We start from the raw sequence: 22,286 nt of genomic DNA, 5'->3' as shown, positions 1-22,286 counted from the left end.
CTAGTTGTTTTTAGCCTAATTGAAGTAGACAAAAAAAGAAAATGTAGAAGGAGAGAAAAAAGAGATAAGAAGGAAAAGAACAAATGATAAGGAAGATAGAAGTTTTCAGAAGATTTTCTTTGTTCCCCATATTTTCTTCGCTCATTTCCTCTTCTTTCGCATTACTTTATTTTTCATTTTCTCTTCGCATTTTTTTCCCTTCTCCCGAGTCATCTGACTCCTTCTGACTCGGGCCGCGGCACCGTTAAAAGCCAGTGGTTTCCTCCTTTTCCACGTTATTCATGAGATCTGGTTTCAAGGCTGCTTTGGCAGTGTCCACGGCCACCCACAAGGCCCCCTGTCGCGTTTGGGCGCCTCTCAGGTACTCGGTCAGAATGTTAGCTTCATCGCCATCAACCGAGGCTGACACCTCATCGGCAAATTATCAACGAGTTTTCGATCCTACGGTTCTGGATAACGGCTACGAACGGTTGGACACGTTCGCACGGCGCCACTTGGGCCCCACGCCAGAAGAAACCCAGAAAATGTTGCAAAGTTTGGGGTACAATGACTTGGATGAATTCTTGTCAAAAGCAGTTCCTCCTCATATTCTTTTCAAAAGACAACTTAAAGTGTCACCAGAACACGGGTACACCGAGCTGGAGATGCTCGAGCACTTGGCTGAGCTTGCTGGAAAAAACAGGATTGTCAAATCTTATATCGGAAAAGGGTATGCTGGAACCAGGGTACCTCCCGTGATTCAGCGCAATTTATTGGAGCTGCCTGAATGGTATACTTCGTACACGCCGTACCAGCCGGAGATTTCCCAAGGACGGCTCGAATCGTTGCTCAATTACCAGACAATGGTGTCTTCATTGACCGGTTTACCCATGGCCAATGCGTCGTTGTTGGACGAGGGAACCGCAGCTGGAGAAGCCATGGCTATGTCTTTCCACAACTTGCGAGGCAAGAAGAAAAAGTATGTTGTGGACGCCAAGATCCACCCACAGACTCTCGGAGTGGTAAGATCGAGAGCAGGTAATATTGGAGTGGAAATCGTGGTTCTTCCATTGGACACTCCACAAGGTCTCGACCAGCTCAAAAGTCTTGCCGGAGAATCTTGCGGTGCTATAGTGCAATATCCAGCTACCGATGGGTCCATAACAGACTTTTCAGCCGTAGCAGAAATCGTCCATTCTTCCAAAGGTTTACTTGCCATGGCCACTGATCTTCTTGCATTGACTCTTCTTCGCAGTCCAGCGGAATTTGGAGCCGATATTGCTTTGGGAACATCCCAGCGTTTCGGTGTGCCTTTTGGCTACGGAGGTCCCCATGCTGCGTTCTTTGCTACCACCAACAAGTACTCTCGGAAAATTTCAGGTAGAATTGTTGGTGTGTCAAAAGACCGTCTCGGTAACCCAGCTTTGAGATTGGCTCTCCAGACTCGTGAACAGCATATCAAGCGTGAAAATGCCACTTCCAACATCTGTACTGCCCAGGCATTGTTGGCTAACATGGCTGCTATGTATGCCGTTTACCATGGTGCGGAGGGACTCAAGAATATTGCCAGAAGAGTATATGGTTTTACCTCGGTTTTGGCACAAGAATTGGGACCTCAGGTGGTGAACGAAAAATGGTTCGATACCTTGACCATAAAGGTAGAAAGTTCTACAAAAGTATTGGACGTTGCCTTGAACGAGTACAATTTCAATCTCTTTAAAGTGGACGAAAACCATGTTTCGTTGACTCTTGACGAAACCACTACTGCCCAGGATGTGGTGGATCTCATTGAGGTTTTCACCGGAAAAAAAGTTACACTTCCAGCATCGCTTCCTTCTGTTCCTCAACAACTTTTGCGTCAAGACGAGATTCTCACCCATCCAGTATTCAACACCCACCATTCAGAAACTGCCATGTTGAGATATCTTCATCTTTTGCAATCCAAGGACCTTTCTTTGGCCAACTCGATGATCCCCTTGGGTCTGTGCACCATGAAATTGAACGCTACTGTTGAAATGATGACTCTTTCCATGCCTGGATTTAGCCAGATCCACCCTTTTGCACCCATCGACCAAGCCCAAGGCTACAAAGAGCTCATTGACGAATTTGAAAAAGATCTTAATGATATTACCGGTTTCGATGCTACCACTTCCATGCCCAATTCCGGTGCCCAAGGAGAATATACCGGGTTGTCGCTCATCCGCCAGTACCATGCTCTGCGCCAAGAATCCCACAGAAACATTTGTCTTATTCCCGTGTCTGCTCATGGAACAAACCCAGCTTCTGCTGCCATGTGTGGACTCAAAGTTGTGCCGGTAAAATGTCTCGGTGACGGTTCCATTGACCTCGAGGATCTCGCAGCCAAAGCTAACAAACACCGCAATGAGCTTGCTGCCATTATGATCACTTATCCTTCAACCTATGGTCTTTTCGAGCCCGGAATCAAACAAGCTATCGACACCGTCCACCAGAATGGAGGTTTGGTGTACCTTGACGGAGCCAATATGAACGCCCAAGTCGGGTTAACTTCGCCAGGAGACTTGGGAGCCGACGTATGCCATCTCAATATTCACAAAACCTTTGCTTTGTCGCATGGAGGTGGAGGACCCGGCCAGGCACCGGTATGTGTCAAGCAACATTTGGCACCATTTTTGCCCAAACACCACTTTGTGGCTACTCCTCACTCCACCAATGAGTCCATTGAAGCTGTCAACTCGGCTCCTTATGGATCGGCAGCTGTGATCCCCGTGTCTTATCTGTACATCAAAATGTTGGGAGCGCAATCGCTTCCTTACACTTCCACCATCGCCATGTTAAATGCCAACTATATGTTGAACAGACTTAAGGACCAGTATAAGATCATGTTTGTGGACTCACACGCTTCTGCTTCTGAAGGTTTAAAGCATTGTGCTCATGAATTCATTCTTGATCTTCGTGAATTCAAGTCCTTTGGAGTAGAAGCCATCGATGTTGCTAAACGTTTACAAGATTACGGGTTCCATGCGCCTACCATGTCGTTCCCCATTGCTGGAACCTTGATGATCGAGCCCACCGAGTCGGAAAATCTTGAAGAATTGGACCGTTTTGTCAATGCTCTCTTGGCCATAAGACAAGAAATCGAAGCGTACAAAAATGGTGAACCCATTGGCGGTGTACTCAAGAATGCTCCTCACTCGTTGCAGGATATAATCTCTACTCCTCAACAAGAGTGGGAAACCAGAGGATATTCGAGAGAACAAGCAGCTTACCCATTGCCATATTTAAAGGTTGCAAAATGCTGGCCAACTGTGAGCAGAGTGGACGATACTTATGGTGATATCAACTTGATGTGCACTTGTCCATCGGTGGAGGAGGTTGTGGAGCAGCAAGAGTAATAGAAGAAGAATAGAAGAATAATAAGAATAATAGAAAGTGATCAGAACTAATCTGGAAGTAACTGGAATAGACATGATAATGCCTGAAAAGTGAATAATTGAAATTGAGCTGAATAGACCAGAGTTTACTAGTTTCAGAAGCTGAACAGAGATGCTGAAGGTGAGATTTGGAAGAATGAATGAGTTTCTCTAGAGAAATGTTCTGCTTCTCACTATTCGTCAAAGTCAAGAAGGTGAAAGTGAAAATTACTGAAACTATACAAAAATAGTACAAAGCTATTCGTAAGAAGTTGAGTTTCAGTAAGTGTAATAACTAAAAAGAAAAAGTAGAAACCAAGTAACATTCATAAGTGAAAAGCTCTAAGTAAGAAGTTTTTAGTGAAAGCTATAAGTAAGAAGTTAAGTGAAAAATTACTAAAGGTATGAAAATAAAAAAATAAAATAAGAGATGAGTTGAAAATAATTGAAAATGAAATAAAAGAGATGAATTGAACCCCAATTCATTGATATCAAATTATGTGATTTTGCATTTCTTTCATATACCTCTCTTGTCTCACCTTGTCTCTTTCTCACTCTCAATCCTGCACCAACACCATTGCTCAACATGAAGTCCAAAAGGGGCTCCATGTCCGGCATGCCATACTCCCCCAATTACAACGGTTACACCAGTCCCAGGCTGCAGCAGCGGTCCCAGTTCTACTCCAATTACCAGCCCGTGTTACTAAATGATCCCAATCCAATTTTACCAAGCGATCGTTTTTCCTACTTTATGTCACCAATGCCACTCAATTGTCTGCAATGGGCCCAAAGAGGCGATTATGAGTGTATAGCGTTGAGCACATACAAGGAGGGATTCACAAACAAGATCCAGATAGTCCATGGAAGTGGATATAGAAGCGAAGACGGCGAAAAGGACAGAATGAATGACACTAGAACCACCAGTGGAGACACCAGAAGTGACACCAGAACCACATCCAGTGGAGACACTAGAATTAGAGCTGACACCAGCTCCAACAGCTCCACCAGATCCACTTTTGACGGTTTTGACTTTATGCTTGCGGCAGACGTCAATGTGGAGTACCCTGTTACCCAGCTTCAATGGGACCCCAGAATAGCTCACGAGAGCACCGCTAGGTTGGCAGCGCTGCTGGAAGTTTTACGGTTGTTTGCCATAACCGATAACGACGGAGAACCGAGGCTCGAACAGACCCATACGCTTGCGAATCCAGCACCCAATACCAGTGGAAATTCGTCTCTGGAAAACGTCAATACGCTTCCTCCCGTCACCTCGTTCGACTGGAACTCCACCGACCCCAGCATCATCATCACTTCTTCCGTAGATACCACCTGCACTTTATGGGATGTCAATCGAGCCCACGGCGACTCCAAATCCGGTCTCGATGTAGCCAGTGTCAAGACCCAGCTTATCGCCCACGACTCCGAGGTGTTTGACGTCAAGTTCATCCACAACTCAACCAACGTGTTTGCGTCGGTGGGCAACGACGGTTCCATGAGAGTTTTCGACCTCCGGTCGCTCGAGCACTCCACCATCATTTATGAGCCTGGACCGGCTCTGCTCACCAATACCGGCCCCGGTCCTGCTTCCAGTTCTCCGTTGGCACGAGGATCAACCCCATCACAGCAGCTGCCACTAACTTCATCAAATGCACTTTTGAGGCTTTCTGCTTCCAACATCGACCAACACCATCTCGCAACCATCGGTGCGAATTCCAATAATGTGATAATAATCGATATGCGAATGCCCGGATTGCCGCTAGCAACCCTCGACGCTTCTCTCGGAGCCACAAATAGCGGTGCTATCAATTGCTTGACATGGCACCCAACAGCCAATTACTTGCTTACCGGCGGAGACGACTGCCAGGCGCTCATATGGGACTGTAGCAACCTCCAAGCACCCAAGGGCCAACTCATGGAAACGGCAGCTACAGACGCACCTGTGCTTTCGTATGAGGAAGACTTGGAGGTCAATTCTGTGTGCTGGCGGAGCCTGGGAGAGTGGTTTGGGGTGGTGAGTGGGAAGGGTTTTCAGGCTGTGCTGATCGGATAATGACGATTCAAGTTTGAAAATTTGGCAGGTATTGACATACAAGTGTTAAGCAACAATTGCTGTCAAATATGTCAATTATTTTCTTCATTGTCATTGATTCATTATCATTGATTCATTATCATCATTGTCATCAGTCATTTCAGCCACTCGTATTTCGCAGCCAATTCAGCCGCACAGTGCTCACATTCTGCTGCACAATTCTTCTGCACAGTTTCTTTTCCAGTTTCTTTCCAAATCCCCACACTCACGTGCTTTGATCGGCTCTTCAGCTACATCGCACAGACAACCTCGTACCTTGTTAGCCGCACCCGCCTTGCTATAATTAGAAGCAATGTGCAGGCGTTGCGCTTGGCGTCGATGAGCTGAAACCTGGCAAGGAATTGGCATTGTGCAATTGGGCACTGTCCACAAAACAAAACCACCACGTACCCAAACAGACCAAACATACCAAACATACCAAATCACTCCAACACAAATCCAAAAGCTGAACCTTTTCACCTTTACTGTTCATCGCTAAGCCTGGCATCGCTCCCCCTGCGTGCGGTGGTGGTTGGATGCAATCACCTATTTTACCTGAACCCCTTCTAAATAATTAATTCATTTAAAACCTCCGCCACGTCATTTCTTTTCATTTTTCTTGAACCATATTATGGACTTCAACCTGTTTGGAGGAACTGGTGACTCAGGGACGCCTACCAGTACGGAATCAGCACTTTATCCAACCCTGACTACCACCTCGGATTTTTCGGCCACAGGAACTCCCTCGTTCACTTCGTCTTCCGCCACCGATGCCGCTTCCAAAACCAGTCTGGGGTTATCGGCAACATCGTCTTTGGTCGCTAGCTCGCTGAGGCGGCCGCAACCTTCGTCTAGCACCGCCTATTCAGCATCCATTTTTCTGTCATCGAGCACGTTTTCGCTGACTGTGAAATCTTCCACTAGCTCGTCTTCGTTTAGCACCACCACCAGCTCCACCAGCTCCGAAACCAGCTCCAGCACCAGCTCCAGTACTAGCATCAGAAGCTCCACCTCGAGCTCATTCACTTCTTCGTCAATTCTGTCGTCACTGGTTTCGTCATCATCATCATCATCATCATCGAAGTCATCGTCATCTTCTCTGTCGGTGACTTCTTCGTCTTTCACCACTTTGTCGTCGTCTGCCCTGCGGTCTCTGAGGTCCCGCTCACACGCATCGCTGACTTCTATGGCCGAATCTTCGGACGAAACCACCACATCCTCACTGACTTCCTCAACCACTTCTTCCCGTTCGTCGGCCTCCATAACCTCGTCGTTTTCCGCTCATTCCACCACTTACACCCTGGGCGACAAGACCATCACCTCGTTCGTGACTGCTGAGCCCACGGCGTCGGCGTCGTCCTCTGGAGACTCCGGCAAACTGTCGTCTTCACCTAAAATTATCGGCGGAGTTGTGGGGTCTGTCGGCGGAATAATTGTTCTCAGTGCCTTGGCGGTGCTCTTCGTGTACCTCCGGCGCCGCAACCGCAAAAACATCAACCCGTCGCCGGACTTTTCAGAAAACAATTCCGGAGACCTGAACCCATTTTCCGAGAAATTCGGGTTGAAAATGCCGTTTTCGTCGTCAAAGCGCTCTTCGGGCGGCGGAGCTTTAGCTGGCATGGACGACATAGAACGCCAGGTGGACCAGCGAGCAAACAGCACCGCACAAAATACTGTGGGCGAAGAATCTGGAGACTTTGCTTACCGAGGAGTCACTAATAGTAACAATTTGGACTCGGTTTTCCGACCCACCGCCACAAATTCCAGCGGTACCAACACCGCCGCAGCAGCATCTCGATTCAATTCGATTTCTAGACCTTTGGGAACCACATACGAGGACCAGGACGGATTTGAGTTTTCGCAGCCAGAACAAGATCCGGGGTTTGAGCCGCGACTTGGCTCTGGAGCAGGTCAAAATGAAGCACCAACAAACCAAGCACCGCCGTATCCCACCGGCCATTCCCGAGGTCCATCGGAAGACTTTGCGCACTTTAATCCGGCCGATTACCATCTCGGCGAAGACAATAATGATTCCACCGCCAATTCGCGGTTCAAGGAAGACATCTAGCATAAGCATGAAGAAAGAAAGTCAGAAATGAGAAATGTAGAAAGATAAGGTAGAAAAGTATTAAAGTTATTAAGTGTAGTAGAGATGAAGAATGGCTTTCGATGTGTGGGTGCAAATCGCATCAATTAGCTATGCAGGTCGATTCAATTCTCATTCTCAACCGAACTTTTCACCTCACTTTCACCTCACTTTCACCTCAACTTTCTGCGATGTCCGCCAAGAATGTCATGGTCAAATTGATCGTGGGAGCTGGCCAGGCCGCGCCCGCCCCCCCAGTGGGTCCGGCGTTGGGTTCCAAGGGTGTCAAGGCCATAGATTTTTGCAAAGAGTTCAATGCGAGAACCGCCAATCTTCAACCCGGCACTCCAGTTCCATGTCTTTTGACGGTGAAACCCGACCGTACGTTCACGTTTGAGATGAAGTCGCCGCCCACGTCCTGGCTCTTGTTCAAGGCCGCCAACGTAACCAAAGGAGCAGATAAACCAACTCATAATCATGTAGGAGAAGTGTCGTTGAAGCATATATACGAAATAGCCAAGATCAAAAAAACCGACGATAGACACAAGGAGGTTGACTTGAAGGCGATCTGTGGAGCGGTGATCCTGACGGCAGAGGCGGTAGGAATCAAGGTGGTGAAGTAATGTACATAGCGGAGCGGAAGCTTCTATAATAGCGAAGAAAAGAAGGAAGAAAAGTGTAGTATTTACCCTGTATTTTATAGGTGAATGAAGACGAAAAGTGGATAAGTTATACATGAGTTGTAATTGAGAAAGATGCTGTAGATTTACGATGGGGTTCATTTTCTATATTTGAGTTTCTTCGTTGAAAGAGTTCGCCAAGAATGCCAATTTCCTATTAGATGATAGAGCCAAGGTACACAACAATTTTGTTGGTTAAACTTAAGGAAATAATCTACTTGAGAAAATGGTATGTTGAGCGAGACCCAAAAAGAAAGAGATCAAGATATTATGTTTCCATTCATTTATGGAGTTAGACGTCAGATTGAGCTAAGAGGAAGAAAGAAAGAAAGTAAAGTACCGCCTTGAAGACTAGGAATATAAAAGTAACCATTTTCCAATTAGACGTAGCATTGAGTAACTGAGAGGTGAGAAATTTCATACAGTTAAAACTGAGAGATCTGAAAGCTCAATGGTCTTGTAGCTTTTCTTGTAACAAAGTCGTACTGTAGCAACTTGTAAGCCGGAGTTAGTAAAGTATAGCCTTCAACAATTACGTCAAATATAACTACGCTTCCAGCTAATCTCTATGAACAATCGTTCCAAATCGTATATTTGAACTATTTCAGCGTCTTATGAATAAATTCTTTGTTTCTCTTCACTTTTTCACCTTTTGTTTCTCTTTTGTTCTCTTTTGGTTCTCACCTTTTCTTCTTCTCGAAAGCACTGATATGTGCCTTGGCCTGGTCCACCTGGGTGTGGTCATGATCATCTGCCTTGACCACCTCGAAAGTATTGGTTCCGTCGGCATGAAACTGCTCTTCCACAGTACACATGTTAACGGAAGCAAGCCATTCGTCTTTAAAACATTCTTCGATGGTTATGCGACAAGCCGGTGCCAATTCCACCATTCTACCGATCAAATTCCGACAGTCTTCCGGCAAAGCAAGAAGAAGCCGTCCAGGTCCTGCTTCGGTGGAAGTATGGGGGTTTCCAGCTGGCGAAGCGGAGTCTTTGGAAACAGGTTTTGGAGAATTTTGGGCGGCTTCAGCAGCAGCAGCAGCCAAGTCGCTGTTATAACTGCCTTCAGCCATAGTTGCCGGGGTTTTCTTGAGCATTTCGCTGAGAGGAATTGGGTCTGGACGAGATGCAAACATCTTGAAACTATTATCGGTCAATTTGGGCACTTTCCATGGAAATTTTTTCAACATCATACAGCAATAAATGATGGCCGCAGACCACACGTCTACCGGACGAGGATCGTATTTGTGGAACACACACACCTCGGGTGCCAAGTATGGGTCCGAACCAACAATTCCCAGTGACTCTATCAAGGTTTTCGAAAATGGATACGAAAAAACCACCGCCGAACCAAAGTCAATCACCTTGACTATGCCGCGAGTGTCAATGACACAATTGTCCAACTTGAGGTCTCGATGTGCCAAGCCCATGCTGTGGATGTAGTTGATCCCGGAAAGGATTTGCTTGAAACAACAGTTGATTTCTTCACGAGACATTTTGTTGGACATGACAATTGCAAAAAGATCAAAGTCGCAGTATTCCATCACCTGTAAAATGCGCTCGTTTTCGTAGCAAATTTCCACGGTTTCGATGATATTGGGGTGCTTGAGGGTCAGACCAATACAGTACTCGCCGGTGATCTTTTTGGCGTAGTCTCGCTTGGTTTCATTGGAATATTTGGCCCGGAACTCTTTCACGGCAAACGTCTTTTTATCGGCCAATCTGGTGACCAAATTGACAGATCCTCCAGCTCCCGCTCCCAAACTTTCACCCATTTTAGAATACCGTTTGGAGAAAGGCTGCTGAGGGCTAAGAAGAGTCAGCACCAGCGGGCGCCGTTCAGGATAGAGATTGTTGATGGATGAAGATCGCGAAATTCCACCACCGGGACTTTGAGAATATGAAGCATTGGAAGAGCTTGCAGTCAAAGATCCGGGGGTAGCGCCGCCGGCAAATGAACCTCCATTCCAACCACCTCCATTTCCATTGACAAAACTTCCGCTGTTATTTGGATAACTGGTCCCGTAGCTTCCATTGGTTCCACGAAGCAGAGCCAGTAGATTCGAAGAGGCAGGAATCTCCCGTGCTGGCGTCGGGGTTTTCTTGAAAAACCGCTTCAAATTGGCCATGGAATTGTGTCTGGTGGGCATCAGCTGTTGTTGAGATTCTGTAGACGAGAGAGAAGATGGGGAACTTGCAACGGCATTTTCGTTATAAGAATTGTTGTAAAAAGATCCGAGGTCTGTGGACGAGTCTCGTTTCGGAACCAGCTTGTTTTTCAGCGAAAAGAAGAACAGAAGCCCAGATTGGGAACCGGACCGTTGTTGTGACAGACCAAAAGATGCTGCTTGAGCCTGTGCAACTCTTTGTTTTGAAACAACAAATCGAGGTTCAATCAGTGACGAATGGACCTGGGGTGACTGGATGTAGATGGAGGATATGGGCTGGCCATTGGGAAGATTGGGGATATGGTCGACGGAAGATGATAGGTTGATGTTAGTTCCGAGAGAATCGTGGGGTGCAGCGATGGCACCGGAATTTGCGGTAGATCCGATGGTGTGGCCGGTGGCAGATCCTGTGGATCCGGTGGATCCTGGGACAGATCCGGTGGTTGAACCAACCGATTGGGCATGCAGTCTGCCCCCGGGTGCAGAGTACGGAATCGACGACGATAATGACTCATTTCCGGTGAAAAACAGGTGTGACATCGAATTGTTTCGATTCATTCTCGGGCTCCGGACAGCATTCCGGTTACTGTGGCTTCCAAGAGAAAACGTGGCGGCTCGCGGTGACTCAAACCCATCAATCTTTTCGGCCGCACTATCATCGTTTAAACCCTCGGAATTATTATTATCATGGTTCGGATTGGGTACCGTTAAATGGTCGGAATTCAAATCTGAAAGTGACGTTCGGGACCCCGATAAAGATCCGACTTTGGAAGTGGTCGGAGTATCACCGGGGGTCTGCGCAGGCGTACCGCCGGTCAGCAACGACTCGTGCAATAATCGCGTTAACGACGATACTGGGCGGTCGGTACTCATAAAGTTTGGAGTTCGCCTACTCGTCGAAACTGATTAGGGTGATAACGCTGAGTCAGCGCTGAGTCATCCCGCACGCCGATACCGACCACCGATAGACACACCACCATACACATCCACACACCACCACATCCAATTGCTGCAAATATCTATTTAGCTATGTAGTTGGGGCACCAGGAAACAACGCATCTTTGGTTCCTCCCATACCCAACAGCAGGCGTAATTGCGAGATACGGTTGTCGAGTTCAGCTTCAGTTTTCGGTTTTTCAGCAACATAATTCTTATTCTTTCTCTTTTTTGTTTCCTTTCCCGTTTTGTCATCTTTTTTTTTGTCATCTTTTTTGTTTCTGTTTCTAATCACCGCACTCGATCGTTCGAGTTTCTCGATCAACTTTTCAGTGTCTTTGAACACCTTTTCCTGCAATTCTTGATCCATGAGTTCCTTACGCAATTTCGACTGGATCTTACACTCTTGCACTAAATTTGCAGTATCCAGTTGTGCCAAAATTGGCGCACACAATGCAAATATTATCAGCTGAGAACCTTGCGCAGCACTTTTAAGAAAGATAAACCACAATGGAAACATTAAAACATAAGCCAATAACCCCCAAACTGTTCCCAACGACAATTGACGTCTTGTCAGTGGAGTACGAACAACACCAGGATTGACCAAGTTGATTCGAACATTACAAGGAGCTTTATCTGGCCTTTCATATCGATTCAATTGCCTCTGGAATTCCTTGGCGAACATCCCCAGCAACAATTTGGAGCTTCCATGGACTTTCCACGGCTGCCAAGATGGGTATCTTCGAGACTGCCACAAAAGATCATTTTGATCAATTGTTCCAGCAGCCATGGTTGAACATGTTGCCAACACTACACGGACGTCTCTATCTGGAGGTTGAACCCGCAAAGATGGAGCTAGTAAAGTCAAAAGATGAAAATGACCCACATAATTGACCGCTACCTGTCTCTCCAAACCATCGACAGAAACAGCCCGAGGTTTCCCTGCCGGCATAGATTCGTTGGCACAGCATATAATTCCATCGAGACGACGTGGGGGCTGATTATCAAGCCAATGAGTTGCAAATTTTCGGATCGAGTACAACTCGGCCAAATTGCAGGTTTCCGCATATATCATGAAATTTCCCGTGGACTCTCTGAGATTCTCCACATAATCCGTTAACCATGGATCTTCTGTGGTTCGAACCAACAACACAATCTGAGCACCTTTACGTGCCAAATAGTCAACCATATACGCACCCATACCCGAGGTTCCTCCTGTCACCATGAACACCTTTCCATGCATATCACGTTCCCATTCACTTGTGGTACCGCCAAAGTAATATTTTGCAGCTGCCAAGGTCGCCACCGTAGGACCGTACGCGCGGATGTAATCCCAACCGGGAATGGTTTGTGGGCCTTCCAAAAAGGCCGATGCAGCAATGTCGAGCGGCATAACCGTTATGTGTCAATGCAAGAGACCGGAACGATGCACCGAAATGATGAACCGAAATAGTCGGAAAGTCGCAGTCGCGGCCCCACTTCCGACCTCATCAACACATCGGTGCACCTCATCTGCCTTTCCTGCACAGTCCATCTCATCTCACCGCTGCTGCTCATCACTACCATGGACGAATCTATATTATATGTTCCAGCGGGCCCCGAAGGCTCGGCATTGGCTGCTTCGCTTCATCTGACCCGGCAGAACGCTGCATTTCGATATGCAGACTCCAAGTTTCTTCTGGCTGTTTGTTCCGGCCAAAAAGCCGGCGACAGATTATTTCTTGCCGGTTCCAAGCCGTTAATAACCGTTTATTCATGGGGAAAAGAGAGTCCCGACCAAAGAATTCCTGTTCCGGAACCGCTAACTTGCATGGCTTTGTGTAAGCATCCTTCTAATGAAAAAATCAACCACAAAGTGCCGACTTTTCAACTTCCCTGGCTTCTTGCTGGAGGATCTGCATCCGGAAAACTTTATATCTGGGAATTGAGCTCGGGGAATCTTGTATGTGTCAAAGAAGCACACTACCAGGCCATCAATGTGCTCAAGTTTTCGGAATGTGGCACATATCTTGTTAGTGGAGGAGCCGATGCTCGATGCTCGGTATGGAAGACATTGGATTTGGTGACGATTGACGACCCAGAAACCCAAAAAACTGCTTCTGCTCTCACTTTCATGGACCATACGCTTGCAGTGACCGATATCTGGCTCACTACCGGTATCCGCTCGGATATTCGTTTATATTCGTCTTCGAAAGACGGCACTGTCAGAAACTACGATATCACTTCCGGAAAACTTATCACCACTTTTGTGCTTCCTTTGTCAGTTGAGTGTCTTGCTGTGGACCCAGCGGGCCGAGCATGCTACGCTGGACTCTCGGACGGAACTATACGAACCGTTCTTCAGTATAAAGTGAATCCGCACACATCAGTTCTTGAAGCCGTTGGAGGAAACGGCAAAGTAGTGACATTAGCCACCGACCCAGAACTCAGAGAACTGTTTGTACATCACCAGCCACACCGGGTTACAAGCGTCAAAGTGTCATTGGATGGAACCACCATAATTTCCAGCGACGAATCTGGCCGAGTAATGGTGGCCGATGCCGTCACCACCCAAGTGGTCAAGGCACTTTCTCCAGCAACTTCTCCCGTTATATATCTTGCGGTGGATACCGTGGTTGCTGGCTCTCAATTTGGGCGCTTTGAGAAGAAACACAGACTAATTCCGCAGCTCAAACGAGTGTTGGTTGATGGAGACCTCACCAAGCATTTTGTCTCGATGGAATTTTCTGAAGAAATAAAACCACAACCTGACTTTGATTTGTGGTTACAGCAAAAGGCAGAAGAAGCCAGAGAGGTGGAAGAAGAAAAACCTAAACAAAAAGAACAGGATTCAGAAACAGAAAAGCTTGCGAAGCTCACCAAGGCATATGGCGACTTGAGACAAAAGCACGAGCAATTGTTGCGCGAGATGTCTGCATAGTGAAGCGTAGCTTCAAGCGTAGCTCCAGAAGCGCTTCTGTGAGATACTTCGTTACCTTACTATGACTGAACCATCTTACGCTCTCTTCAACTCCAACCACCACTCAACTACCACTACCAATATTTCACTACCAATATTTCACTACCAATCTTCACTTTACCTAACTTACAACCACCGCTACCACTTCCTCCCTAACTCAATTCCTTATCATACATAATATACACTATTTTCCCGGCGACAATGGCCGGTTGAATCCTTTACTCCGGTTCATATACTGACGATACTCCGTCACCTCCTTCTTCTTAACGGCTCCACCCTTGCTCCCACTAACATGCTTGCCTTTGGTCGACCCAAACCCGCCGAATCCCATGATACTGATCATATCTGGGTTGGCATCAACACCCACCAGAATCCTTTCTCGCGACCGTCCTCGCTCGTCCGAATTTTCGTTGTTTTCGATTCCTCTCGATTGGGTTCCTCCCAATTCGTTTATCCTGTTTTGTTCCCTCTCGTCTCTTCTGTTTTCTTTATCTTTCTTGTTTCTCGCTTCGTTCCTTCGCCTGTCTTCGTCAGACCGTTCATGGTATTCGCGGGGGTTTGGCGACGGCAGTCGAGACCTGGAGGGTCTGTCAAGTGATATCACCACATCTTTGACCATAGTTTGGCTTTCTCTCTTTTTTTTGGCGGTGCTTGGTGTGTTTGTTTAGATGCTGTTGATTAATTTATGCGAATTCGATCAATGCGAAATCATAAATGCGAAATGATAAATGCGATGAGCTGCGAAAATTAATTCTTTGGACCATGGCGGCGCTCACGAAAAAGCAGCAAAAAGCGCAGCGGTTTCGCAAGGGTGAGAAGAAAGACAAGAATGCAGAAGCAGTGAGACAGAAGGAGTCGCTGGAGTTTTCTGACGACGAAAACGACACTGTGAAGCCGGAATCGACACCCTCAACTGAAACCAACAACAACGAGGAAAGTTCCAAAAAACGTTCTGCGTCAGAAACCGACGAGCCACAGCCTAAGAAGCGGAAAACAAGGCGTGGTAAGAAAGGGAAGGGGGTCAATGGCGGAAAAGGACCAAGATTCATTCTTTTTGTAGGAAATCTTCCCTACGACGTTACCCAGGAACAGCTTTCAGCCCACTTCAAAAGCTGTAAACCGGACCGAATTCGCATTAGACAAGATAAGGGCATTGCATTCATGGAGTTTGACAACGATACCAAAGAAATCCAGCATAAAATGGGCGTAGCACTTGCATTGCACCACAGCACAATGAAGAACAGAAAAATCAATGTTGAGTTGACGGTTGGTGGAGGAGGCAATTCCGAGGCTCGAGTCACCAAACTCAAGGAGAAGAACGAAAAAGCACGCACAGAACGAAAGGAACTTATTCAGAAGAAGGGAAAGAAAGAGGTGCCTGCGGGAGTGCATCCGTCACGAGCAGCATTAATGAAGTGAGAGAGAGAGAGAATTAACGCTTGAAGTGAAAATCTTTAATGATGCTCAATATTAGTATGAATGGATGGTTTGAAGAAACTTGAGTTTATACTCCCAAGAGGCTAATATTGTGCTGGAATATCAAGACAAATTCTTGGAAAGACTTGAGAGACAAAGAAATGAATATTGGAATCAAGAGTCAAGACTAAAAGGATCAAGACCGAAGGACTCAAAGCATTACTATTTCAAACGAACACTTGACTATCACGATCAATGAATTCTGAAGACTAACAAAAGTCTAAAAGCTAATACGATTACGCTTAGAGTCTCAGAGCTCAGAAATGAAGAAACAGAATCAATACAAGTTAAAGGATCAAGACTGAGACTCACAGATAGACCGAGTATATTACATTAACATTGAGCAATACATAACGACTTACACTGCTATTCAGAAAACAGCACCTCTCTCTCTCTCTCGTCAGCATCCTATTATTACTCCCTCTATGCCTATAAAATCGTACATTTCTTTGCCCGCTTCACTTTTTTCTTGGTGGGGCCGTTCTGGCTAACGGCAGCAGGATTGTTCTTCTTGATCACCACTTCATCATCTGCCTTTGGCGGATCCAAAACCGCTCGGATCGCAAAATCAAACACCTCTCTTACTCCCTGCTGGGTAGCAGCAGAGCACTCGAGGTACCTGATGGCACCCACCTCTTTGGCGAGCTTGTGACCCTGTTCTAAACTGATGGGTTTTTCGTTTTTATCGGCCAATTCGTCGAGCACATGCGGATCGTCACGCAAATCCGCTTTGGTGCCCACGATGATCACAAGGGTGTCCTTAGGCGAGTGGTGGCGAATCTCAGGGATCCATTTAGCTCTAATGTTTTGAAAAGAAGCTGGAGAAATTACCGAAAAACAGCACAAAAATACCTCTGTTTGCGGATACGAGAGAGGTCTTAGACGGTCATATTCGGCCTGGCCGGCGGTATCCCACAACCCAAGCTTGATGGGCTCGCCGTCGATCATCACAGATGCCAGGTAGTTGTCGAAAACCGTGGGAATGTAGTCATCGGGGAAAGTGTTGGTGGTGTACGAGATCAAAAGGCATGTTTTTCCCACGCCTCCGTCGCCTACCACGACGGATTTAATGCTTCTCATGAAACTGGGGGTGCTTGGTTGCTAGGGGGTGAAGTGTGTTGTGCCGGAGAAAAGGCAGGAGTAGAAACAAGTACGGGATGATTTGGAGATAAGCCAGCAAAATGGTGAGATTGAAATGCGAAAATGCGAAAATGGAGGAAAATGAGAAAATAAAAAGATAAAATGCTGCGAAAAATGAGGTGATTAAAAAGAGAAAACTGAAAATTTTGAAAATTATAGAAACTGAAAATGTTAAAATTCTCATAAGTTAAATGAAATATTCAGTGGCATAGACAATCTAGTGATACAAAATGCCATAGCAATGGCACAGTCTAAAAATAATATGGTCTATTTCCCGGTTGGCGCACGACCTATTGGCACCACCTGCACACGATACTATCGTTCTGCACACAACCCAGTCCGCAAATAATCCACGTCCACTTCTCTTCATGGCTTATTCAGATCTAGTTCCCGTGGGAACATCGCTTATTATTGGTGCCACATGTTTTGCGCTCGGCACCATCTATGGAAATCTTCCCTATGATCTCAACACTTTGTGGGTTCACGACGAATCTGGACAAGCATTTTCCCGTTCTCTTGCCCACTACTTGGTTTGGGCCAACACTCCACCATATGTTCATCATGTTCTCCACGGAGTAATTTGCTTGGGAATGATCGGCTGTTTCATCAAGTTGTACAAGCCCAAGGAGGACAGCAAGTACTTTGAATATGGAACGTTGGGGTTGATTGTGTTTGCCACTGTGATCTATTTGACCAATTTAAGAACTGGAATTAATTCTTGTTTTGTTGGCGATTGGGGTGAGGTGGACATGCCCACGGGCATCAATGTGATGGCGGCGTCGCAGGTGATGATGGTGGTGATTTTGGTGGGGGTTTTGGTGTTGCAGGGCGGGTTATACTATGCTGAATGGTACGATGCAAAACTCAAGGCGGCCTTTTTCGCCGAAGAAGCTCGACTTGCTGCGTTGCAGAGCGACGCCAAGGCTCAGATTGAGCCCGAGGTTGAAACGGAAGAGGTTAGCACGGCTGTCAAGAACGATAAGGCGAAGAAGAGAAAATCCAAGAAGCAATAGAATCGAAGACTCAGTCTAGAACATTAATAATTTCTCCTTTGCTTGCGTAGATATTCAGTCACTTTTGATAGTAGCTAGAACTACTGGCTATTATTAATTATATCTACTAGCATTTTGTCCTAGCATTTTGCACGGTGTCGAACTATAGCCTCTAGTTTGTCTCTGCCTTTCGCACCCGAGCACCAGCGTTGGCCAATAAAATCTCATTTAAACAAGAAATCATCAATGAGTGCTGACAAAGTTTGGGGCGACTACCCCGTGTACCACAAGCAGCCAATTAGAGTACGTAGCGCTAGAGACGTGGAAGGAAGACTGAAGTGAATAAGAAAGGAAAACGAAATGAGGCGGTGCAATTTGAGACAAATGAAATAAAGTGAAGACAAGAGAAATTAGAAAGGAATGAAGTCGAGAAGTTCTTAAGGTTCCTTTATGGTCTTCTGTACAGTTTTATGAGCAAACGTGAATCTATTTCAACTCAAACTTCAGACTTTAGATCTCCCAGACGCAGACTTCAGTCTTCAGACTTTCGACTCCAAACCTTCTCCATTACTAACACAGTGGTTGCGCTACCATGCCCACACCAAACCCCACTTTTTCTGGTCGGTAGCCATGGGTTTGACCGCACCTTTGCTTTTACTTGCAACTCCATTGCGTCGTAAGTTTTTGTACGAGGACCATACACCCATTCCCGTCACCTACCCATTGCCCACCAGACCGAGAGACAAGGAATTGAGTGGTTTTGATGACGAGTAGAAAGAAAAAGACATAAGAAATAGTGGTTAATGATATACAGTTAAGAACGTGTAGAGCTGGATAGTGGAAACAGCGAGAAAGCAAAAGTTTGGATGGTTCAATTGAATTGTCTTTCGAAATCTATGTGAGTTTTGCATCCCAATCGTGTGGAAGTTGAGCTTTCGCAGTAGGTCTCACTGGAAGTAATCAATTTGTACTTCAAACCTGTGGTTTCGTCCGGTTCTCGGTCGAAATACTAGAATATTAAATTCATTTTGGCTCCAGTTTCTCAGAATGTAAAATTAAACTTTGCCAGCTTACTATGCACCTGCGCACCTTTCTATGATTTCGCTTCAACTTGTTTTGTATTTGGCAAGGCTGAATCTTAGTTTCGTGCTGTAAAGGCTGTAGTCACGTCGTTTGAGTTTATTCAGAAGTTGTAAAATTGGCTGCAAATTTGCGATCTCAGTCCATTTCAAAGATGTTGAAATCAGCATTATCTTTCATGCTTAATGCAAATCGACTACTTTGGTGTGTACAGGCTTTGGCACTAGCCTATATCTCCAGGCATTCCAGGAATGGTTCGTCTGTGACAATTTTAGTCCAGTTCGAATTCGCGGCTCTCTGAAATATGTGACATTCCTGTGCTCTAGAACCATTGGGATGACAGAAAGCTTCACGATTGAAAACAACGTATCAGAGTTGCTCAACTAAAACAACATGCTCAAAACAATCAAGAAAAGTGAAAAAATTGGTGACAAAATAGAACCCTCAGCGACAGAGGTAGACTGAGCTGCTACTGCTGCGACAATTGAATCAACCACAGTTTGGGACCCAAAGCCGGAGCCCGCTCCAGAGTTTGAACCAGTCGTAGCATGAGGAGCAACGCGACCACTAATATGCCCGGCATTGATACTTAAACCTGAATGTGAATCTGAATGTGAATCTGAATGTGAATCTGAATGTGGATTTGATTGTGGATTTGAGCCAGTAGGCAACGGGCAAGTGTGAACATTGCTTGCTTTTGTAATTGTCAATTCGGTCGTCACTGGGATCTTTGAGCATCGGTTACTGATGCAACTGGTGATAAGTACTGTTGTCTTCTCAGTAACTGTGGTTTCATCGTTGTTTGTCACAATTATGTTTCCAGTGTCTGAGTCTGTTGTAGTCGATGAAACAGTGGTCAACACTAGTTTGTCAGTTTCGGAGTATACAGACACATTGGAGTTGGTCGTCAGAATCGTGGAAGACTCTGTGCACTCACAGCTAGAAACGACTGAAGTGTTCGTTGTTTCTTTTCCAGAAGAGTTCGTTGTCACTTCTCCCCATTCAAATGAGGAACCAACAGAAGAACCTGAAGACAAAGCAGCGGACGAAGCAGATGATAATCCAGACGAAGCATTGGACGGTCTACTCGATATTGAAGATGAAACTGTTGAACTCAAAGTGGAGAAAGCCGTTGAAGTCGTTATTGAAGATGAAACTGCTGAACTCGAAGAAGAAACAGCCCACGATATCGTCGATGAAAGAGATTCAGATGAGACACTGGAACTGGAAGGAAAGGGCATTGAAGAAGAAACCGAACTCATGGATATTGAAGACAATATTACAGGTGAAATAGCTTCAGTGGAACCACTCTCAGAAGTGGATAAAGTTGAATAAGCACCAGATAAAACTGAACTCATGAATGTCGAAGTCGATATTATAGATGAAAATGCTTCAGTGGAATCGCTAGTCGCTGAAGTCGATGATGACAATATTGAAAATAAAGCATCAGATGAAACTGAACTCAACGTTGACAAGGATATTGTAGATAAATGAGCATGAGATGAAACTGCTGAAGTCAACGAGGAAGAAGACGTTGAAGTCGATATCGAAGAAGAAACAGCTTCACTGGAGCTAATAGTATCAGAAGTCCACGATATTGAAGGAAAAGCTTCAGTAGAACCACTGGTCTCAGAAGTCTCAACTGAACTCGTGGAAGAAGAAGCCGTTGATGAAGAAGAGCTCTCAGGTTCACAGTTTTGTTTCCAGCAATACTGCGGAAAATCCAACGTTGGTGGACAACCACCTAGATAAACCTGGTGATCACCATATTGTTCCTTCCAAGAATCACAACCATCTGCATTTGTCTGATCAGCTTGACACCAAGTGTATTCAATCTCAAAGTTTTCTTGGCATACAAGATCACCATTTGGCTGCGTACTTGTCATATAAGTAAAACCCCAATCTGAGGCATCGTCTATAAGTTGACTCAGCGGAGAGGAACTATCGTATAGTACCTTATAGTTCAAATAGCTGTTTGGGGTTAGCAAACCAACAACTTGCAACCGAGTTAATAGTCCTAGGTTGGTCGGAACACTCAGCTGGTACCTGATGGTGACAATATAATTATTTTCATACGCCCACTTTACTGATTCTACCCAAATGTTTGCAGCCGGAAGTTGTGCCAGGGCTTGATTTTGCTGGAAATCTCCATCACACGCAGCTTGAATATCCGATGAGGTACAATCTTGAAGTTGACCATCGTAATCCGGCAAATCTGTAACACTGCTGTAGGCGCTAACTAAACCCACAATTAATGAAAACCATAAAACCACCTTCATGTTGATGGTCTGACGAAAACAACACCAAATACGAAGGCGTGTCTCGGTGTTTAGGTGTATACCTGAGTTATTGTTTACACGGGTTGTCTCGCCGGTTTGCAGCCAAGAAGTATGGTTTGGTGCGGCTCTATTGTTGTAATTGTAGTGGTTCTGACATAATCAATTACAATTAGAAAGATCCTTATAAGGACTGATGAATGATAATCCTGATAGGTTGAGCATCTATAATTGTATCGGTGTAGTTGACAGATAAACCCGACATTATCTAGCTTGATTTTTTTTGGTGTGCCTATTTTCTCAATTCTTCGATCCTGCATAAACCCATCGTCAACTGCCTTTGCAACTGTGAAGTCATAAATCTTGGGAAATCAGAAGTGTCACAATCAGGGAATTACTCCGAGACTTACAACTCGATGTCCAGCGACGGCTGAACGACTAGATGACTTTATTTTCGTCACCTCTGATTAAATTTCTCGCAATGAATTCTTAATGCTTCCGGACATTAGGCGTATTTTAATTGGAAATGATTGCAGTATGAAACATGTTTCCAATTAATCTGTAACACCCTTCTCAAGAATCAAATCGGATAATAGCTATGATCGTATTCGGCTATTATGCCGTTCGTAGATTGTTGATCATGAAACGCGGGCTCATAACTCATGCATGCATACGAACGAAATCTTGACATATGCATTGACATTTGCATTTTGGACCATGCGTGAAAAAATAAAACAAGATTTAGTCACGTCATTTTTCTGCTTATGGCGGTGTCGGTATTTTAGGGCACACAAAAAGGCAATAGTTCACAACGGAGTTATCTCGACGTGACCATAGTTAGATTATATTAACTGTGGAGTTTCCAAGCAGACATTTTTAGTTTCTCCATACTTATTATGAGTGAGGAGCATCAAAAAGATAGAGTTGAGGACCCATTTGCCGATTCTTCTGAAGTTGGGCATGGTCAATCAAATTGGGAGATTTGGAAAAATTTACCTCGAGAAGAGAAGATTATAGGATCAAAGCTTCTATTTAAAGTTGTTCTGGCTGTCAT

The 22,286-nt window shown here is 45.5% G+C and overlaps 13 protein-coding genes across 13 annotated transcripts; 7 read left to right on the top strand and 6 right to left on the bottom strand. All coding sequences in view use genetic code 12, as the record gives it.

The window, feature by feature from the left end:
* Positions 1 to 281: 281 nt before the first annotated feature.
* On the top strand, positions 282 to 3,353 carry GCV2 (glycine decarboxylase subunit P; the record flags this gene model as incomplete). Its single annotated transcript, XM_001482863.1, has 1 exon — positions 282 to 3,353. One exon carries the CDS (start codon positions 282 to 284, stop codon positions 3,351 to 3,353), a length of 3,072 nt encoding a protein of 1,023 aa, XP_001482913.2.
* A 604-nt stretch (positions 3,354 to 3,957) lies between these two features.
* Positions 3,958 to 5,421, top strand: PGUG_04867 (uncharacterized protein; the record flags this gene model as incomplete). The annotated part of the gene is made up of 1 exon (XM_001482862.1): positions 3,958 to 5,421. One exon carries the CDS (start codon positions 3,958 to 3,960, stop codon positions 5,419 to 5,421), a length of 1,464 nt encoding a protein of 487 aa, XP_001482912.2.
* Positions 5,422 to 6,070: 649 nt separating this feature from the next.
* PGUG_04865 (uncharacterized protein) lies at positions 6,071 to 7,507 on the top strand (the record flags this gene model as incomplete). Its single annotated transcript, XM_001482861.1, has 1 exon — positions 6,071 to 7,507. The coding sequence occupies one exon, from the start codon at positions 6,071 to 6,073 to the stop codon at positions 7,505 to 7,507; it is 1,437 nt and encodes a 478-aa protein (XP_001482911.2).
* PGUG_04866 (uncharacterized protein) lies at positions 6,301 to 6,702 on the bottom strand (the record flags this gene model as incomplete). The annotated part of the gene is made up of 1 exon (XM_001482860.1): positions 6,301 to 6,702. The coding sequence occupies one exon, from the start codon at positions 6,700 to 6,702 to the stop codon at positions 6,301 to 6,303; it is 402 nt and encodes a 133-aa protein (XP_001482910.2).
* A 101-nt stretch (positions 7,508 to 7,608) lies between the features above and the next one.
* On the top strand, positions 7,609 to 8,148 carry MRPL19 (mitochondrial 54S ribosomal protein uL11m; the record flags this gene model as incomplete). The annotated part of the gene is made up of 1 exon (XM_001482859.1): positions 7,609 to 8,148. The coding sequence occupies one exon, from the start codon at positions 7,609 to 7,611 to the stop codon at positions 8,146 to 8,148; it is 540 nt and encodes a 179-aa protein (XP_001482909.2).
* On the bottom strand, positions 7,699 to 8,307 carry PGUG_04863 (uncharacterized protein; the record flags this gene model as incomplete). The annotated part of the gene is made up of 1 exon (XM_001482858.1): positions 7,699 to 8,307. The coding sequence occupies one exon, from the start codon at positions 8,305 to 8,307 to the stop codon at positions 7,699 to 7,701; it is 609 nt and encodes a 202-aa protein (XP_001482908.2).
* A 578-nt stretch (positions 8,308 to 8,885) lies between these two features.
* Positions 8,886 to 11,246, bottom strand: NPR1 (serine/threonine protein kinase; the record flags this gene model as incomplete). Its single annotated transcript, XM_001482857.1, has 1 exon — positions 8,886 to 11,246. One exon carries the CDS (start codon positions 11,244 to 11,246, stop codon positions 8,886 to 8,888), a length of 2,361 nt encoding a protein of 786 aa, XP_001482907.2.
* A 154-nt stretch (positions 11,247 to 11,400) lies between these two features.
* PGUG_04861 (putative oxidoreductase) lies at positions 11,401 to 12,702 on the bottom strand (the record flags this gene model as incomplete). Its single annotated transcript, XM_001482856.1, has 1 exon — positions 11,401 to 12,702. The coding sequence occupies one exon, from the start codon at positions 12,700 to 12,702 to the stop codon at positions 11,401 to 11,403; it is 1,302 nt and encodes a 433-aa protein (XP_001482906.2).
* Positions 12,703 to 12,873: 171 nt separating this feature from the next.
* On the top strand, positions 12,874 to 14,229 carry PGUG_04860 (WD40 repeat domain-containing protein; the record flags this gene model as incomplete). Its single annotated transcript, XM_001482855.1, has 1 exon — positions 12,874 to 14,229. One exon carries the CDS (start codon positions 12,874 to 12,876, stop codon positions 14,227 to 14,229), a length of 1,356 nt encoding a protein of 451 aa, XP_001482905.2.
* A 753-nt stretch (positions 14,230 to 14,982) lies between these two features.
* NOP6 (Nop6p) lies at positions 14,983 to 15,687 on the top strand (the record flags this gene model as incomplete). Its single annotated transcript, XM_001482854.1, has 1 exon — positions 14,983 to 15,687. The coding sequence occupies one exon, from the start codon at positions 14,983 to 14,985 to the stop codon at positions 15,685 to 15,687; it is 705 nt and encodes a 234-aa protein (XP_001482904.2).
* Positions 15,688 to 16,173: 486 nt separating this feature from the next.
* On the bottom strand, positions 16,174 to 16,824 carry RAC1 (Rho family GTPase; the record flags this gene model as incomplete). The annotated part of the gene is made up of 1 exon (XM_001482853.1): positions 16,174 to 16,824. The coding sequence occupies one exon, from the start codon at positions 16,822 to 16,824 to the stop codon at positions 16,174 to 16,176; it is 651 nt and encodes a 216-aa protein (XP_001482903.2).
* Positions 16,825 to 17,252: 428 nt separating this feature from the next.
* On the top strand, positions 17,253 to 17,897 carry CSH3 (Csh3p; the record flags this gene model as incomplete). Its single annotated transcript, XM_001482852.1, has 1 exon — positions 17,253 to 17,897. One exon carries the CDS (start codon positions 17,253 to 17,255, stop codon positions 17,895 to 17,897), a length of 645 nt encoding a protein of 214 aa, XP_001482902.1.
* Positions 17,898 to 19,339: 1,442 nt separating this feature from the next.
* On the bottom strand, positions 19,340 to 21,235 carry PGUG_04856 (uncharacterized protein; the record flags this gene model as incomplete). Its single annotated transcript, XM_001482851.1, has 1 exon — positions 19,340 to 21,235. One exon carries the CDS (start codon positions 21,233 to 21,235, stop codon positions 19,340 to 19,342), a length of 1,896 nt encoding a protein of 631 aa, XP_001482901.2.
* Positions 21,236 to 22,286: the final 1,051 nt, after the last annotated feature.

Source organism: Meyerozyma guilliermondii, genomic scaffold, assembly GCF_000149425.1.
Source record: "Meyerozyma guilliermondii ATCC 6260 scaffold_6 genomic scaffold, whole genome shotgun sequence".
In the NCBI taxonomy this organism is placed as follows: domain Eukaryota; kingdom Fungi; phylum Ascomycota; class Pichiomycetes; order Serinales; family Debaryomycetaceae; genus Meyerozyma; species Meyerozyma guilliermondii.
The sequence above is the reverse complement of the archived record's forward strand: the minus strand, read 5'-3'. Positions and strand labels throughout refer to the sequence as shown.